Genomic DNA, 18096 nt, shown 5'->3' with positions numbered 1-18096 from the left:
TCTTGGTGTTTCCATTGCTTTTCAGTATCATCACCGACATCTCCAACATCAGCTCTCTCATCTTACCTACAACAACCTTTAGACTTGTATATTTCTCTAAACCTTCAAAATGGTCCCTACATTTATCAAGAGAATGGAGCCATTCTTCACCCTCCGAAACAAACTCCCGCTCCAGATTGTCCAGGTCATTATCATCATCGCCGTCATTTCCCTATCTGGTGCACGTCTTCTATTGCCCAACAGACCTCCCGGTCGCTCCACCACGATGGGTCTTGGCATGGTAAGTCAGTTCTGCGGCTCAAAATCTTTGTTTCTAACTTTCCAAGGGTGCCAAGTCTCTCATCATCATTTCTTACGAAATACTTTCCGAGCATGTCAGCCGTTTCCGACGCTGGAGAAGTCTCAAGGCTTATTTCATCCTCAACGCTATGGAAGTCGTCTTTTGGGCCGCTGTTGCTTTCATGATGATTCGCGGAAATTCCAGCGTCTGTATCGGAACAAGCTGTGTCCTTGGCTGGGTTGTGATTGTACTGGCCGGCATTCTTAGGTATGTCTTCTTCTCATTTCCATTTATTGAAAAGCTTTCTAACAAAATAGCCCCGTCGCCAAATACCTTGCCGTTGTCTGCTATTTGGATTGGCGATTCGAAAAGAAGCACGGCGGCCATCGTGGCTCGAGCTTGACCAAGGACCAAGCTGAGCCATTCAACACTCTTCGCTCACAAGGCTCGGATCGAGTTTAAGTCGCGGGATAGAGGATGAAGATGGGTTGGGTTTTTAGACGGGGAGTATCATTGAGGTTGGCGCAATGTGGATGTGCAAACTATGTCATTACTGATTTTGTCACTTATTTCCTTTGTATTCTCCTTTGTAATTTAAAAAATAGAAGAAAAAAGACAAAAGCTCATCCAACACAATTCTCACATTCAACAGCTTCCATGCACCATTGAAGTAACGGCCTCCATTCTGGATCCATCTCCTTCCAAATATCTAGAACAACTAATCTCCCCCATTTTGCCATATACCAGGTAAAATTTCCAGCCTGATTTAGCACGACACAGTAGTGTGCGAGAACACAAAGCGCAATAGGGTTTCGTTGTTTAATAAGGTCTAAGAACTCCGCACTCACAGACAAACATAATGTCAGGGCGATGCGCAAATCTGGATTGGCCGTAGTTACGGAACTTTTCTCAATCCAAGTGATGGCAGTCGTAATAGAGTCTTGACATAAGGAAGCCATTGAGGGATCGAAGCTGTCCGGGATAGTAATCTGTCGAAGCTGGGCGATAATAGCTGTAAGGACTGGCGTCGATTCGCATGGGCTTCCTCTTATAAAGAGACCCCCAAGTCTACTTTGATTGAGCGTCGTCTGATATTTGTTCAAGATATCACTCATGCCTCGAATTAAGACGAATACATCCAAAAGGTCATCGATGCCAGGCTGTTGGCCTGAGTTTTGTGTACTGAAACCGGCGAAAGCGCCGATGGAGAGTAATGAAGATGCGAGAAATATTTCCACGCAACTATCTTGTGAGATAGACCCAATAGCTGATCGAAGACCTTTGATAGCCTCATTCTGATGTTGCGAAGCGCATATAGGGTATTCAGGGCGGTCTGGATTTAAATAAGCGAGGTGATATGCAGAAACTGACAAAACCTGGTGTAGCAGATAAACATGTCGCAAGGCTAGCTTGGGCATCTCAATCTGCCATATGTGTTGAAGCTCATTAGCGCGTGGTAAAGTCAGATAAGTGCATGTTGAATGATGATGCATTAGCTCCAGATCCGTGAGCCAGGTACTCTGCTCTATGGGCTCCTGGCCTTTCACAAACTTGGCTAAGTATGGCAATGGATCTGGGCTGACGGCGGACATCAACAGGTCGCCTTGCCGGGGGGTTTCTCTCTGAGAGTGGGTCTACGGCACTCGGTCAGGCATGTTTATATACGGCGAGTATGATAACGACTAACCTTTTCAGTTGAGGGTCCTCTCGACCGCGATCGTGTATCCGGAGCCTCCGCATAGACACACGCTACCCCGTGTCTCGCGCATGCAGTGCACGGTTGGTTCTCATCGCACTACAAAGCGTTGTTAGAAATATTTCTGCATACGGGTGCAAAAGGGTATACCTTGACCCGGCGTTGCTTGCACATAAGGCATCCCCTTCGGGACTTCTTGTAACCTAGGCGAGGCGGCATGGTATGACGTGGGAGCCCCTTTGGACGACTACTAACTGCGAGGTTATTCTCTCTAGAGGAATATTGCCAAGGGATCAGCCCGGTAAATGAGCATGGAGTGGGGGTTTCATTCGGGATTCTGTTGGTATTGGGCGAGGATGAAATGAATGAGTCGGTCAGTCGAGATTAATCTAAAGTTTTCGGTATCGGGTTCGGTCTCGCTTTTAATTATTTTCCGAGGTGTTAGAGTTAAATCATTGTCTATTATTGGTAGCCAAGCCCACTAGCTTAATGCAGTACTAGGCTTGTTGAGCTAAAACAATACGCGTATCCATGAAGCGACACTCCTGATGTAACACTCTTTTCTCTTTTCAGCAGTGCCGTGGTCTATCAATGGTGATCCTGTGTCGCAATAACAAATGGGCTAATCACATCCGCCTTATTACACAGTAGTGGGGAATTAATAGTAACGCAGAGGCCTGACGGAAATGGCCATCTTCCCGAGACCGTCTCTAAATTTGGTCATGCGTTGTCGACCAGGAGCTGTTGTTACAAGTTATAAGATAACCACATTTGGCTGCTCTCCTATGGCCTGACTGAGACACAACTACCTAAACATCAATCTGTCTTCATCACATATTTTACAACCTTTACCATGGGCAACACACAATCTCTAGTCGATGTTGCAGCCAACCGATGGCCAGTGCTTCTGACTGCACTCTTCGTTTGCTTTGTGGCCGCAATTACCCCAAAGGTTGGGAGCGTGTTGCGAACTTGGACTATTCCAGTCGTTGGAGAAGAGCTCGGGAGTACCGAAAAGCGCAGAAAAGCATACTTAGGAGGGGCTCGAAAGTTATACTCTGATGGGTACCAAAAGGTAAGAATACTCATTAATTTACTCGATGTGAAGCAAATAACTCACCATTCGACAGTTCAAGAATGGCGTTTTCATGATCACCACGTCCAAGTGTAGGTACTAATGATTTTGACTCTTTTAATGACGATGCTAATTCTTTAGCTTCTCCGACAATTGTCATCTCACCTGATTTTCTCCCCGAGCTGAAAAAGCTGCCCGATTCGACTTTGAGCATGGAAGCTGCGGTTGACGAGGTATGTAATACCGGAGGGAGTTCGCACCCATCCACTCACCAGTCAATAGACAATGGAGACCAAGTACACCAAGATCGAGACATCGGTGCCCATTATCCCGCATACCATTAAAGGCGACCTAACTCCAGCACTATGTAAGTATGCATCAAATTGCGAATTAGACTCTCCGATACCCTGAGTAACTATTCTGTCCAAGCCACTGACTATATATAGCTCGACTGAGTACAATCATTGCCGATGAAGTCAGACAATCCCTAGAGCTTTCTATACCCTCGTGTGAGGACTGGACAGAAGTCAACATCCATCACAGCCTCCTTCGTATCGTCGGAATGGTATCAGGTCGCGTATTCATCGGCCCAGAACTTTGTCGTTCCGAAGAGTACCTCGACGCAGCCATCAATTATACTATGGAAGTCATGGGTGCCCAACGAGCGGTGCAGAACATGCGACCCTGGCTACGACCATTTCTGGCCCATAAGCAGCCTGAAGTCAAGAAACTTTACCAACGAATTGCAGAAGCTGAAGCTTTTCTACAGCCTGTGGTAGAGTCAAGAACAGAGGCTATGACTGACTCGTCATACGAGAAGCCAGATGACTTTCTACAGTGGCTCATCGACGGAAAAGACAAGTTTCCGGACAAGAACAGCCAGAACCTCGCCAAGGTTCAACTGGGCCTTACCTTTGCAGCTGTGCATACTACAACACTGACTGCCACTAACGCGTGAGTCTTGGAATTTTGCCACATGGATACGTCGCTGATTCAAAGATAGTTTCTATGATTTGGCAGCTATGCCAGACTTGCAGGCAGAACTGCGAGCCGAGGTTCGGGAAGCGCTCCTTCAAAGTGGAGGTATCTTTACAACCAATGTCTTACAGGCCATGAAGAAGATGGACAGCTTCCTCAAAGAGACTCTCCGAGTCCATCCGGCGACAATGGGTAAGACATGGCGCACATTTCGTGGCTCTCAGATACTAATCCGAACTTCACAGCTTCCTTTCAGCGCAAGGTCTTGAAGCCGTTCACTCTATCCAACGGTCAAGTTATCCCGGCCGGTCTAATGATAGAGATACCTGCCGTTGCAGTCAACTCTGACTCCTCCGTCTTCCCAAATGCAGACGAATTCGACCCGCTGAGGTTCTACAGACTTCGCACACAAGCCAAGGATATTGGATCGGTCGAAAAGGCAGCAAACAACCAGTTTGTCAGCGTGAACCAGAGCAGTCTGACTTTTGGTTACGGCAAGCATGCTTGTCCGGGAAGGTTCTTTGCCGCAAACGAAATCAAGATGATTCTGGCTCATGCACTCCTGCGATATGATGTGAAGCTGGTTGGCTCAGAGACCAAGAGGTATCCTAACATGGAGTTTGCGCATATGGTAAGTCAATAAGGCAATGGTTGCGGTACATATACTAACTATGGATATAGTCTATTCCGGATCCGTCTCGAATGCTCTTGTTCAAGGAACTTGAGGTTTGAAAGGCTCTCTTTAGCCAGGAGGATACAAACTCTGTATATTATTTGGAACACTCTAGAAATAATGATGTGTCACATCTGGCTTCCCCCCAGGTAGCATCATACGAAACGGCCAGCCTTGTGAGCGGTATACATCGGCGGCTACCTTCTTGAGCCATGCAGTAGGCACAACTGGTATCCAAAATTCGCATTTTTCATTAGTCAATATCTTCAATCCAATTTTCCATGAATAATTGCCGCCATCTTTGTCCCCTAGGGAAAGCTCGGCGTGACCTAAAGACAAGTTGATCACCGCGGCTATAAATCCACCACTTGACCCGAGAGTGTGCATGTTATTAACTTGTTCAAGAGCAAATCTCCAACGTAGGACGGCTTCACCAAAATCTCCTCTTAGATGGGCTATGCGTGCTGATGCCAGTAGTATCCGCATGTGTAGCTGCTGGTCGTGAAGATCGTCTGGTCCATTAGGCAGGTCACCCAAACACCCCTGGAGTATCGACTCAGCTGTGTCTAATCTTTTTAATCCGATATTGGCCTCCACCAAAGCTAGCACAAGTCTTCGAAATCCACGACGCATGCGGTCGCACTTGTCAATACAGTCAAGTTCTGGCTGGAGTATCTCAATGGCCTTGAGGTACTCTCCGACTTCGCAGTACACGTCACCCAATCTACCCACCAAGACGCGACGTGAGTTCGCACGTATAGGTTTGATCAAGTCTAGTGATAAGAACTGCTCTAATGAAGCCTTGGCTGCACCGAAATCGCCAATGGACTGAAAGTATCGTGCGGCTGTACTTTGTAGTCGGAAAGTAACTTCCATATCCAGAGTTGACAATGGTTGCTTTGCTTCCCACTTGTAAGCAAATGATGGCACGTCGTTGTCGTAGCACTTGATCTTGTTCTCCATTTGCGAAATATGAATGCGACCCTCAAGTGCATGATCCCGGCGGGTGATTGGACGTGGCCCATGCCACATAAAATCGCGTATGTGGGCTTCTGACTTGGCAAGATCTGCATCAACTCGGAAGAGTATACTACGAAAGAGTACAATTGAAGCGTGAAGATAGTAAGGCATTGTCTTTCGTAGCAAGAGCTTGGCCTGCTTAACGGCAACGTGGCGGATAGCAACCGAGTCTCTCTCTCCAAAGTACAGAATGGCTTCGATGACTTGCGTTCTAAACGATACTGGTATCTTGCACGTTTTCAATAGCCGCTCAAATATTGGCCATACCGTTTCTTTCAATGATGGTGACCTGCAAGTGTGTAAGTGAGGTAAGATATAGATAGCGCGTGGGTAGATCCTACCAGTCAGTGTTTCCCTCGTAGCATAGCGGAGTCACAAAACAAAGCAGCTTCAGGGCTGTAGTTTCAAGCTCTTCTTTTGTTGGGTCAAGTAGGGTATCGGCGAAATTTGACATGAGATCAGGACACAATGACCAAGATATGGAATTGTCTTCTTGGACACGATTGGTAATCCATGGACCTGTTGTGATCTCAGAGAGCTTTGCCTCGTCACATAGAAGATCAACAAGGTCAACTGGTAGTCCAAATTCAGCAGCATCACTTTGCTCAATTTCTCCATCAGCCTTCCATCGTCGTTGTGGCAGGCGAACACTCTTCAACAAGATATCTGGTATGTCTGTACCACCCAGTGCGTACATTACAAGTAAGAACTGGTATCTGGCAGGGATAAATGGAGCAAAATCACCGACTAGATTGTAATATGACATTGGCAAAGAAGCATCTACTAGTACGATCAGTACTCTATTGTACCTAGTTCAATTACATAAGGGGTTACTGACCGCTTATTTGGCTAAAGATTAGGCGTTGTACAAGATCATTGTATCTTTGAAATGTTGGATTGAGAGATGACAAGTGACTGAATACTTCTTCGTCATCAATGCTGAGATATCTTTCATAACTACATAGTGTCAGTACTCTTCATCATCACCAATCCAAGGATGCGAACCCGTACGTTGAAGGTGGAATGTTTAGAGGAAGCCAGAAGATTGCTCCGATACCGCCGAGCTTCTGAGAGATTTGAATATACTTCCTACCAGAATTCCGCATGTCTGCAAAGTTCTGCAGCCCAGGGAATACCTCAGCCACTTGAGGGGATGCCAATTCCTGAGCGTCCAATTTGGAACGGAGAAATATTACGACACAGGCAAGCCGTCGACGCAATTCTAGATGAACCCGATCATCCGAGCCTGCCCAGAAACCATCGACATCTTGGTCAAGCCTCTGACATAGTTGATCGACAGGAGTGAGGTCAACCGATTCTACGAAAAGGGCTTTGTCGGTTCGTTGGTTTCGCGGTGTGATTTGATACTGGACTGAGCGACTGAGCGATTTAGCCTGCGCTAGAAAATGTCGCACATCTTTCAGGTGGCGGTTCAGTGCAGGGATCAGTTCTTTGGCCTGGGCCTCGTCGTACTCCTTAGCCAGGGTATGGATTGCGCTGCAGAGGCAAGTTTCCATTGCGCAATATCGTGCATGTGGTTAACGCCCAAATGGAGAAATAGCCGATTCTTTCAATCAGCAAAATTTGACGTGGATGTCTTGCCATCCGCTGTTCTCGGGTCCGCTTACAGCTGAGTACGCGTGTCGCTGACCGCATTCCAGTTGAACCAATTATCAATCTACCCTGACATGTTATCTGATCCTGTGGATCCTACGAGCTAACAGGAACTAAAAACCAGGCACCCCCACTGGCAGTGTGAATGTAACATCGTACCTACTTTGCGGAATCCACTCTGGACCAATTCTAATTCTGCTCGTTGACAAAGCTCTCTTCTTCTTTTTCATCTCATGTCTCGTCTTTAATAAAACTACGCGATTTATCGATTCCTGACGCTTCGCACTGAGCCATGACCGGAGCATCGTCCCGTAGACCCCGAAGGGTCAGTCCAGCATCAGAGACATCCGATCAGACGCCTCTTTTGCAGGATCACGAGGATCAATCAGATGCTCCAGCAGAACGTCAACCTGTCTCTTGGGCATCACTCCCCAATAAAGGGCAATTGGCCGTCATATTACTTGCCCGCTTGGCTGAGCCATTGAGTGAGCGATCGCTGGCATCGTATCTGTTCTACCAGCTGCGATGGTTCAATCCAAATCTTGATCCTTCAGAGATTCCCAAGCAAGTCGGATACATCACTGCTGTGTTTGCGGCTGCGCAATGTCTCACTTCCATGTGGTGGGGTCGTGCTGCCGATAACCCTCGACTAGGTCGCAAACGCGTCCTGATGATTGGACTTGGTGGTTCAGCCATGTCGGCGCTGGGAATGGGTTTTTCAACATCACTCTATGCTGCCTTCTTCTTTCGGTTCTGTGCCGGTGCACTTAATGGAAACATTGGTGTCCTGAGGACTATGGTCTCCGAGGTCGTAACTGAAAAACGGTATGGTTCTGCTGATGCTCCATGATACATATTCTGAAATGTAGCTAATTCGTCCATCACAGACATCAAACTAGAGCCTTCCTCCTACTTCCGATGTGTTTCAACGTCGGTGTTATCGTTGGGCCACTTTTGACAGGATTTCTCGCGGATCCCGTTCACTCCCTCCCCAGCATTTTCGGGCCAGGCTCGTTCTTGGGTGGCTCTGACGGCGTCCAATGGCTCAAGGACTTCCCTTATGCGCTTCCCAACCTCTTCTGCTCTGCTATCCTAACAACGTCGTTTTTCCTGGTTATTCTGGGTCTCGATGAAACTCATCCACAACTGCGACACAGACCAGACCCTGGACGCAGACTTGGCAATCTCTTGTTGCGTATCATCCTACGGAAAAAGACTGAAAACCACCATTATGATCCCATCAACACAGAAGATCCGTCGGGGCTGCTCATAACTCGATCCACAGATCAAGAATCTGGCGAAATACCTGCCGAACCTCGGGACAAGGTCCAACATTCGTTCCGGGACGTCTTGACCAGAAAAGTGTGTCTCAACATGCTACAACGTTTCTTGCAATCTCTGCACGTATCGGCCTTTAATTCCATCTTCTTCAGTCTACTCCCTACACCGAAAGCCAACGGTCAAGACTTTCATTTTCCTTTCCGCTTCACCGGCGGTCTTGGCCTTTCGAGCGAGAAGATGGGACTGGCCAACACAACCATTGGCATGATTGGAATTCCGCTGCAAATCCTTGTGTATCCAAGGCTTATCGGAAAACTTGGTGTTAGAGAATCGTATCGCACATTCTTGCCGCTCAGCATTGTCGCCTATTTTTTGCTACCATACCTTGTTCTGCTACCCGACAATGACGCTCTAGTCTGGACCTGTCTATCGAGCGTGCTTACATTGCAAGTTCTATCTCGAACATTCGTTAACCCAGCCACTATGATGCTCGTCAATGACTCAGCACCAAGTCCGAATCTTCTGGGGACAGTCCACGGTTTGGCGTCCAGCATTTCGAGCGCTGCCCGAATCATGGGGCCGACCGTGGGTGGTGTATTGCTTGGCTGGGGTCTTGCTAACAACATTGTCGGGTTACCGTTGTGGTTATTGACTATTTTGGCGTTGGTTAATTGGGTTATCCTTTGGTGGATCGAAGACGTGGACATGTCTCACTGATGTATCCATCGTCACAATCAGATATTTTCTTTTTGATGAGTGCTTCTCAAAATCTAATTGATGCAACGAGGGCAGTTTATCACGAAACATAGGGCTCCGAGAGCACACACAATACAAAAGCAATACCTGCTAAGCAGCCCGCAATCAGATAAATAAGTACTGAGGTGACTCTAAAGTGCCAATCAAATCATAAATACGGGAATTTAAAAGCAACCAAGTCGTGTTTCTCGGATCCAGTATCTCAGGTTTAACTGATTGAATACCGTATTAACTCATGAGGTTCGGTGACGCGTTTGGAGACCGCTAACTTGATTCGGAATCTCCTCTGTTCTATTTTTCACTGAAAGGTTCTTGTGCTAACTATATACAGATAAAATGCGCTACTGAATTCCATGAGTTGATACGGTAGAGCATACCCTATAGAACAACACCAGGATAAAGGAGTGACAAAGCGGTCACTTTGTATAGGAAATAATAAAAGAATCTAACTTTTGGAATAAATACCGTATTCTGGCTTCTTTTTTAAAAATTCGATGAAATACAAATAAAATTTTCGCAGCGTTTGAAAATTGACACTCAGTCAACAAAACAATCAATACAACAGTCAACATTACAGTAAGATTGCTCGCTTCACTCCACGGACTTCGACAATGTGTTTGCGTCATTCTTTTGTGGTCTCACTCATCGGATCGTTCTTGAGCGAAAAACCTGCAAGATCTTTCGACCATAGTCGACTTGATACAACAGGACTTCATTCACTGTCCCGAACTGGAGTTCCATTGTGAAAAATCCAAGCATGCGAACAACCTAGCTAGTCATACAGGAACAAGCCCTGGAGAGACCCACTGAGGGTTGGCGCGCTAAAATAATTGTCTCCTGGTCTGGGGTCAGGAAAAGAATTATTTTTCACTGTGAACAATTCCAGGTGTCAATAATCCTTGTCATACTCCATAACCGTGGTTATAACCAATCAAATCGAGCAGTCAGACAGCCTAGTCCAGCCTAGGTTTTCTAGGACCTCATCCGATGGAAGAACCGAGTAAGATTGATAAGAGTCAAGCTAATGGATCTAACGCGTGTTGAAATTGCGAATACTAATTACACCCTCCCTGCCGAATTTTCTCCAGTCAGAACTTCCACAGCTGGATCAGCAGTATTCGTAGCTTGACCAGTATGCAGCGTGACTAGGATCACGAGGTGGGTCTAAGAGGACACGCCAAGCCTCTTGACCGAAAGCCTGGTTAAACTTATCAATCGGAATGTGACTCGATCTTATCAATCTGGCCGTTTCATACCCATACTTCATTCTTCCTTCGTCATACCACGTCCGCCGTCAAGACGTCCCATATACCGAAATGCAAGGACTCAAACCGCCAGCTACCAAGCAGCTCAAGAATGAAGAGGCACTGACCAAGTATGCCGCTTTCCTATGTAGTCTCATGTTCTTTGTTACTGCCGCCCGTTGGCTGCGCAAGATTTGCATCAAATCTCCACATTTGAAATCACGGGTATCTTCACCGACTTATGGGCGCGAGGCCTGCCTCTTAGTATTCCAGTACGGAAACATATATGGAAATTTCATTAACAGTATACTCACATTCTTTATAGAAATCTTCAGAGACGTGTACCTTGGAAGAGGTTTGAGCGACCATCTTTGGGGTTTATCATGATAATCGGCATATATCTTGCCGGTAACATCGCTTTCTGCTCAAACATGCTTGCGATGCCTCAACTACTAAATCACTGGTCTTCTAGATTTGGATGGTAAGACACAATGTTTCTTTACGGTATTTAACGTGTGACTGACAGATACTAGGATGTGTGTCGGCAACATGGCGCTGTGTGTCTTTTTTGGTCTCAAAAACACACCGTTGAGCCCTTTGGCAGCTGTTTCTCACAGCCAACTAAACGTGTTCCATCGCATTGTCGGATATACAACTGTAACCCTCGTGCTCCTTCACGCTGCTGTATACACAATACACTTCGGACGCCAAGGCCGTTTGGTGCAGCTATTAAAACCGGAAGATATCGCAGGTATTGGGGCTGGTGTTGCTATGCTTGTCTTACTAATGGGGATCTTCAGACACAATCACTATGAGCTATTTTATGTCAGTCACATTACTGGCTTTCTGGTCGTTGTTCTTTTGACAGCGCTGCATAGGCCGAACTGGGCGAAAAAGATTCCGCTGGTGATGCTCATTATCTTCAGTATGTGGGCATTGGACCGCCTTATTCGATTGATCAGATTGTCATGCAACCTCGTCAATAACTCGGCTACGTTCTATCCTCTACCAGATGGAGGAACTCGAGTGATACTCAAGAAGCCTGGAACTGAAGCAGCTTTGCCGGGGTCTCACTGCCTTTTATGGATTCCAAGACTTCGAACCCATGAGAATCATCCATTTACTATCGTTAGTAACGATTCTTCGGGCCTGGAACTCGTGATGAAGTCCCATGAGGGCTTTACCAGAGCTGTTGGAACGTTTGCGAGCCAAAATCCTGGGTCTACTCTGTGGGCATCTATAGATGGGCCATACGGATCACTACCAGACGTGAACCATTATGACAAGCTGATTCTTGTTGCTGGAGGAAGCGGAGCTGCCTTCACATTTGGATTTATGAATCGCATCATGATGCAGCCTGAGAAGGCCGCAGTCCAATCTATTGAGTTTGTATGGGCTGTGAAGCGTATAGGTATGTACAAGTCGAGTCACAGGTGCTAGAAAGTTTCTTCTCACACCCTACTAGAGCAGTTAAACTGGTTCCGTCGCCACTTGGTTAACATTGCCAAGGCTGAGCATTCCCCAAGATTAAAAGTCTATGTCACAGATGAGCAATTAGGGTCTAGCTCAGCTGCGACAACTTCTACCGCCTCTGAACGTCAGCACTTTGTTGGTGAGGAAGAGAGCGAATCTTTACTAAGAGAAGACACATTCAATTATGATACGATCTCGCCGATGGGCGACATAAGGGAATTACTCCATCAAACTACCTCTGATGAGCAAACATCAAATTTCATATTTGAAAAGCTCGGTATTGATAAGGTAATTGCCGAAGCCTTGGGAACAGCTGGATGGCACCAGCGAGTACTCGTCGTGTCTTGTGGGCCCAAGTCACTCATGGGTGCTGTGGTGGATGCAGCAGATAAATGGCAGAACACGCGAGGCCTTAGAATAGATGTCCACTGCGAAGACTTTGACAGTTGTTAATTTTAGATTAGACAAAGTTAGATAATGCATTCTAGAATGAAAGATGACAAAAAGGCCCGCTTCCCTACAATCCAGTCGTGTTTTCCAGCTGAGCTTAACTCGGCGATTGAGGCGACTGAATGACTCTCCTGCTCGGCTGAAACTACAGTACCCACACCGAGAAATCAGGATGACACAAAAGAACGCATGATACATGGGTCGCGTTTGGATGTCTAGTCGGAAGCGCTTGTACATTCTGGAGGGGTGTGTGTTTAGTTTACTAGCGTATGTACGATGTTGTCGAGCAGGCCTTGGCGAACATTTTATCTGATCGGCGAGCGACATTTCATAAATAAGAGCCATACTTCGCTGCCTATTCATGCCAGTAACACTTACCCATCACACATCAATCTCATTTCTTATTCAAAGTACATAATCTTTTTCCTTTATCACCCATCTCACATGGCTACCGAGATACCACTGACCGGACCGGCGGCTGCTGGCGGCATTGCCACGTCCGCATTGTCTGAGCCTGATGAAAAGGGCAGCACACAAGAGACTCACAGTCCTGTAGAGGCTACTGAACAACCAAAAGACTTTCCTCTGACCTGGAAGATTACAGCCCTCGTATGTGGCGTTGCTCTGTCTTGGGGTTCATCATTTTCGGAAAACACCCTTGGTCCCCTCAAGAGCACGTTGAAGAAGCAACTCGACATCACCAATTCGCAGGTATGTTGGTAATATGCATTAGGATTATTGAGAAATAGAAGCTGAAACGTTTAGTACGGAGCTATCTCTTCAGCAACGTCCCTCGTAAATACAATTCTTCCTATCATTGGTGGATGGGGACTTGATCATTATGGTGTTGAATGGTAAGATCCCCTCAATTTTTGATCGCGTAGAAATAATTGGAAACTGTATAACTATGCAACATAATTCACCTTGTTAACTCATTCGCAATGGCTAGGGGTTCAATGGCATGCTCAATCGCCATCTTTATTGGCGCTGTAGTATCAGCGGCTGGCTCGAACCAAGACTCTTTTACTCTTGTTGTAACTGGTCGAGTGATTATGGGATTCGGAAGCACAGTCATTGAAACTTGTACATCCAAGGTATGCCTATAAAAAGAACAGAACTATTTTGTGCTCAAGTACTAACAAATATCACAAGATTTTAGCGCATTGGTTCCAACACAGAGGACTTGGTTTGGTATACGGACTGGATTTGTCAATTGGTCTGTTTCCCAATTCCAAATTTGGAAATGATTCAAACTGTGGCCATCTACTGACACTTCCGGACTTCTAGGCAAACTTATCGTGCTTATCGCTAAGGCTACGGCTGTTCCTATGCGAGATGCTTCTTCTTTCTGGGGATGGGCACTTTGGATTCCTGCCATCGTCTGCTTCGCAAACCTTCTGCAAAACATATTCTACGTCTGGTGGGCGCGTAGTCGACCAACATGGACACATATGCCCACTGGTCGGCAATTCATGAAGGAGGCAAGAGAGCGAGGTGACGACGCTTCTGTGCCCTCGAGCACAACTCGATCCAGGCTTCAATCCAGATGGGCTATCCTCACCTGTGTACCACGCTTCTTCTGGCTAGTAGCTTGCACTCAGATTCTGCAGGCTGGTGTTGTAGGCGGCTTCAACGGGCTCAATGCCGACATTATCACCGAGACTCGTGGCTCTACAGAACAGATTGCTGGCTACACATCAGCCGTGCAGCAGGTTATCCCTGTCATCGGTGCACCACTCATAGGTTCTTTCTTCGACTATTTCGGTTATAGAATGACCTTTGTCAGTTTGACTTCAGCTATCTGGGTTCTAGTCTACTGCCTTATCGGATTCACTCAAACAAATGCTCTCGGGTCTATGGTTATCGCTTCCGTAGCGTCAACCATGAATGCTCTACCTTTCCTGGCCTCCATCCCGTTGATCGTACCCAACCAAATTGAGCTTGGGCTCGTATTCGGAATTTGGAAGGCATTCAATAACAGTGGAAGCGTCATTGTCGATATGATTGCTGGAAGACTGCAGGACATAACACCTGGTGGCACATACGAGCGGGTCATTGCATTCTTCGTGGCTGTAAAAGGACTGGAGTTTTGTCTGGGTTTGTTCTACGGTATTCTTGACAGGAAGTAAGCCATCGTCTATTATGAGACTCAAACTTAAGCACGTTACTGACGACTGTTTTAGATATCTTGCAGGTATTCTCACCATGAGTGAGAAGAAACGCATGCAAATGGAGCAGGAAGGTACGCTTGGAAAACTGATTGGTCGCAAACCTGCAAAGATGGCAACCATCATAGGAATTGCACTTGTTTGTGCCATGATTGTTATCGCTTGGGTGCTTTTCATTAAGTACTCAATCTAATCTACCGACCTCGAGACACTTCACATCGCTAAGGACTAATAGGTCATATTGTGTATCAGTCTATACTCAAGATTGAAAAGAGAAATCTAGTCATATTTGTGTTTATTATACATCTCTAAAAGTAGCTATCCTCTAAAGCTCTTATCATCTGGCTATTCATATGCAGCCAATTTCCAAGCTGTGCCCCATATTGATCAAAATCTGCCGCACTAGGCACATCAAAAGACTGAGACATCCATTCGGCAGTCCCATCCATCGACAGTCCGGCGGCCGCCTCTGAACTTTCCAAGTTCGACACTGGCGTCATGATAACAGGCTGTTGGTTCGCTGGTGACAGCACGGTTGCGGGTATAGACGTATTTGCCCAAGTGTGAAATCCCAGATGGGCCTTGCTTAATCTGGCTTCAATGTAACTGCAGGCAGCATCGTAAAGAGCTTTGAAGAGGTGATACTCTTTCCTAACACCAGAGGAAGGAACGCTATCCGTAGCAGACTTAAGAGCCTCGATGACGCTTTCGAGAAGATCAATATCGTGTTTATCGCATGTCTCGATGATATGGCAGAATACAACAGTGAAAGGAACAAACGGAGAATGTAATATGGCCCTGCGAGAGTGAAAAAGTGTCAGAGATGGGTGTATCGCACCTAAAATGGGATGCACGTACATGTTTACATAACTTTGAAGAAAATCATTGTCAAGTTCAGCGACAAGAGACATGCATCGCCTATGTGCCTTTAGAGCCTTGTGAGCACTGCTGATGCACTCTCTCCCAAAGATGGTACCCTGATTTGCCTCGGGTGGTATAGCTCGATAAGTCAAACAAATTAGTGATAAATGGATAACCTTTTCGGTGCATGTGAAAACCTCTAGAAACTCGTTGCTTGTAGCCTGGCGTAGAGCTTCTGCGTAGAGCGTCTATAGTTTTGTTAGTAGGTGGTCGTCAAATGCATCTACGTGCGGTAGTACGTCTTGTGGAAGCACGCTTAGCGGTAAGTGATGTTTGGGCTATCATACCTCATTTTTTCCCGCTCTATTAGAATGCACTTCGAGCTCTCCCGCAAGACATCTAGCCCTGGATGTTCTGATGTGCTGAGGTTGCGCCAAGGCGCCAGAGCTATAGAGGTGGTCGTAGATTTTGCCTTGTAAATGTGCCAAGTCTTTCATCTTTTCGAGGTGAGAAAAGTAGCTTGTTTCTGATCGTGGGTCGATACGTGCGACCGGAATTGTGATATCGCTGTCGCGAATGGTTGATGATCGACCAAGTCGTAGAGAAAGACCTTTTTCATACACATAAACCTGCCAGAAAAGCTTAATCTTGGTCGCCTTGGTCTCTGGGGAATCTTGAATCATTGCCACCTTGCTATGCATGCCTAGTGTCTGGCTCATATGTGACGCAGTTGCGATGAAATCCCAGGCCGCTGATGGTTTGCATGTCTCGAGGCAATATATGCACTGGTATCAAATTAGTATCATCTTACCCAGACGTATCGTTATCACTCACAGCTATCATCATGGAGGCGACTGTCTCAACTTTGGAAGGTTGATGAAATGGCAGATTGGCGAGAACGGTCTCTAGGTTGTCCCGGCAGATGACAGCTTGTGCTTCGAAGTCGGCCTTTTGACTGGAGTCAGTCACAGCGTGCCTGCATTGTTGAAACATCCAGTATAGACCCCCATTCGCAATGATGAGGTCAGCATGAGTTGCTTCGCCTGGCGAATACACCTTGACACAATAGTCGCTGAAAAGGGTTACTTCATTGTTCCAAAAGAACCGAACTCGAGCATTCTCTAACAAAATGGTAAGTGGTAAGTAGATAATAGATAGAAATAAAGGGCAGAGTTACCTTTGGCCATTCTAAGGCAGATAAAAACCTTTTCAATAGGTGGCATAGGAAGGTTGCGCAGATGAAGTCCTGATCCAAGGTCTCTTGCGTGAGGGTACAGATAGTCACGCTCCTGGTGATTTGAACTCCGCCCCAGCGCCTGTCGCAGAGACTCCAATACAGAAGACATCTCAGCAGTGATATCGATTCCATTCGGTTTGTTGATAATGGCATCTTCAAGAAACTTGTTTGCGAATGTGGCTTGGGCTGCGAGGGAAGACTCTCCCTGATGCTCCAACCTTGGAGTAAGGAGCTCGCTGCCCAGGGTCTCGGCTGACGTTTCACCTTTCGGTGCAGCGGACGTGGCCGATGGTGAGTGTGATAAATTGATTGTTGGAGTAGTAGCTGGTATAGTAATCCGAGCAGAATTTTGAATAGCTCCTAAGACAGTCCCAAACTCTCCAAGTTTTTGTACGATGTCATCAATTTTTCTCTCACTGGAACGTTCAGTCAAAGATGTTGTGTCTAGACAGGGTGTGTATATACTGACTACATCTGTGATATGAAGACACGCTGTCGCTTTTCCTTTGGCTTATGCTTTTGTGGGTAGGTACAAGTATGACCTGTACGGGTGCAGTAGGCACATGGGTATTTCCGGTCGCATCGTACCTGGAATGGAGACTTAGCTTAGAAAATGAAACTAAACCGGGCATAATAGGCTTTAATTGAATAAATGAACGTATGTGTACCTTTCGGACGCGACATCTATCACACTAGAAACAGGTGGGCATTGGTCAGTACCTATCAGAAACAGAACTCCAGGCTAATGGGAACTTGCTGAAATGATGGATAGTGGGACGCTACTGCCATCATCTTATTGCTCGTCATGTCGGACTTCATCAGCTTCCTGAGCCGATGAAACGGATGCGTAATCCCTTTTGGAAGCCATGCTGATGAAACGATCTTGCAGAAACACACCAGATTGGATAAACGTGATGACGGAGAAAGAAAGTCAAGATGTCCGCAAGCCGCAGCGCAAATTATTTATTACAGTAGAACAAAAGCCATGAATCAACGCTAAGCCGTAAAATGGGTGTTAGCGGTCCCTACATGAGACAATCACTTGCTAGCATGGCTGTCCTCTCAAGTGAGCGCGGTGTCGCGGATTCTTGGCAGTCCGCACTCCGATATGGTGAATATCTCGGTGACGGCCTCACGGTGTACCGCACCGCACCAGGATAACGGGATAAAGAAAGGGGAATACGACCATTGAGATTGCAACAGATACTTAAAATATAGAAAACATACACCTTGTTTGTTTATTTCCACCACTCCAGCTTAATACTGTTAATCACTAATTGCTTCTTACAC

General features: G+C 46.4%; 8 protein-coding genes across 8 annotated transcripts; 5 read left to right on the top strand and 3 right to left on the bottom strand.

Annotated features, from left to right (window-relative positions):
- Positions 1-109: 109 nt before the first annotated feature.
- FSST1_006825 (uncharacterized protein) lies at positions 110-742 on the top strand (the record flags this gene model as incomplete). The annotated part of the gene is made up of 3 exons (XM_083236376.1): positions 110-280; positions 327-547; positions 598-742. The coding sequence occupies 3 exons, from the start codon at positions 110-112 to the stop codon at positions 740-742; spliced, it is 537 nt and encodes a 178-aa protein (XP_083082786.1).
- Positions 743-903: 161 nt separating this feature from the next.
- FSST1_006824 (Zn(II)2Cys6 transcription factor domain-containing protein) lies at positions 904-2195 on the bottom strand (the record flags this gene model as incomplete). The annotated part of the gene is made up of 3 exons (XM_083236375.1): positions 904-1914; positions 1968-2075; positions 2127-2195. The coding sequence occupies 3 exons, from the start codon at positions 2193-2195 to the stop codon at positions 904-906; spliced, it is 1188 nt and encodes a 395-aa protein (XP_083082785.1).
- Positions 2196-2829: 634 nt separating this feature from the next.
- FSST1_006823 (cytochrome P450) lies at positions 2830-4761 on the top strand (the record flags this gene model as incomplete). The annotated part of the gene is made up of 8 exons (XM_083236374.1): positions 2830-3051; positions 3107-3143; positions 3193-3284; positions 3334-3418; positions 3498-4005; positions 4055-4221; positions 4275-4660; positions 4711-4761. The coding sequence occupies 8 exons, from the start codon at positions 2830-2832 to the stop codon at positions 4759-4761; spliced, it is 1548 nt and encodes a 515-aa protein (XP_083082784.1).
- A 52-nt stretch (positions 4762-4813) lies between these two features.
- On the bottom strand, positions 4814-7239 carry FSST1_006822 (tetratricopeptide repeat protein; the record flags this gene model as incomplete). The annotated part of the gene is made up of 4 exons (XM_083236372.1): positions 4814-6011; positions 6064-6502; positions 6561-6679; positions 6734-7239. The coding sequence occupies 4 exons, from the start codon at positions 7237-7239 to the stop codon at positions 4814-4816; spliced, it is 2262 nt and encodes a 753-aa protein (XP_083082783.1).
- A 389-nt stretch (positions 7240-7628) lies between these two features.
- On the top strand, positions 7629-9334 carry FSST1_006821 (major facilitator superfamily domain-containing protein; the record flags this gene model as incomplete). Its single annotated transcript, XM_083236371.1, has 2 exons — positions 7629-8161; positions 8224-9334. The coding sequence occupies 2 exons, from the start codon at positions 7629-7631 to the stop codon at positions 9332-9334; spliced, it is 1644 nt and encodes a 547-aa protein (XP_083082782.1).
- A 1355-nt stretch (positions 9335-10689) lies between these two features.
- Positions 10690-12543, top strand: FSST1_006820 (ferric reductase family protein; the record flags this gene model as incomplete). The annotated part of the gene is made up of 4 exons (XM_083236370.1): positions 10690-10889; positions 10943-11098; positions 11151-12028; positions 12083-12543. 4 exons carry the CDS (start codon positions 10690-10692, stop codon positions 12541-12543), a joined length of 1695 nt encoding a protein of 564 aa, XP_083082781.1.
- Positions 12544-12984: 441 nt separating this feature from the next.
- FSST1_006819 (uncharacterized protein) lies at positions 12985-14901 on the top strand (the record flags this gene model as incomplete). The annotated part of the gene is made up of 6 exons (XM_083236369.1): positions 12985-13251; positions 13306-13394; positions 13490-13634; positions 13693-13756; positions 13828-14665; positions 14724-14901. 6 exons carry the CDS (start codon positions 12985-12987, stop codon positions 14899-14901), a joined length of 1581 nt encoding a protein of 526 aa, XP_083082780.1.
- Positions 14902-15016: 115 nt separating this feature from the next.
- FSST1_006818 (putative transcription factor) lies at positions 15017-17674 on the bottom strand (the record flags this gene model as incomplete). Its single annotated transcript, XM_083236368.1, has 7 exons — positions 15017-15506; positions 15567-15817; positions 15917-16354; positions 16404-16690; positions 16747-17222; positions 17276-17394; positions 17621-17674. 7 exons carry the CDS (start codon positions 17672-17674, stop codon positions 15017-15019), a joined length of 2115 nt encoding a protein of 704 aa, XP_083082779.1.
- Positions 17675-18096: the final 422 nt, after the last annotated feature.

Source organism: Fusarium sambucinum, chromosome II (assembly GCF_050947815.1).
Source record: "Fusarium sambucinum isolate potato_lamoka chromosome II, whole genome shotgun sequence".
Lineage (NCBI taxonomy): Eukaryota > Fungi > Ascomycota > Sordariomycetes > Hypocreales > Nectriaceae > Fusarium > Fusarium sambucinum.
Note: the sequence above shows the minus strand (reverse complement) of the source record. Positions and strands in the feature narration are given on the sequence as shown.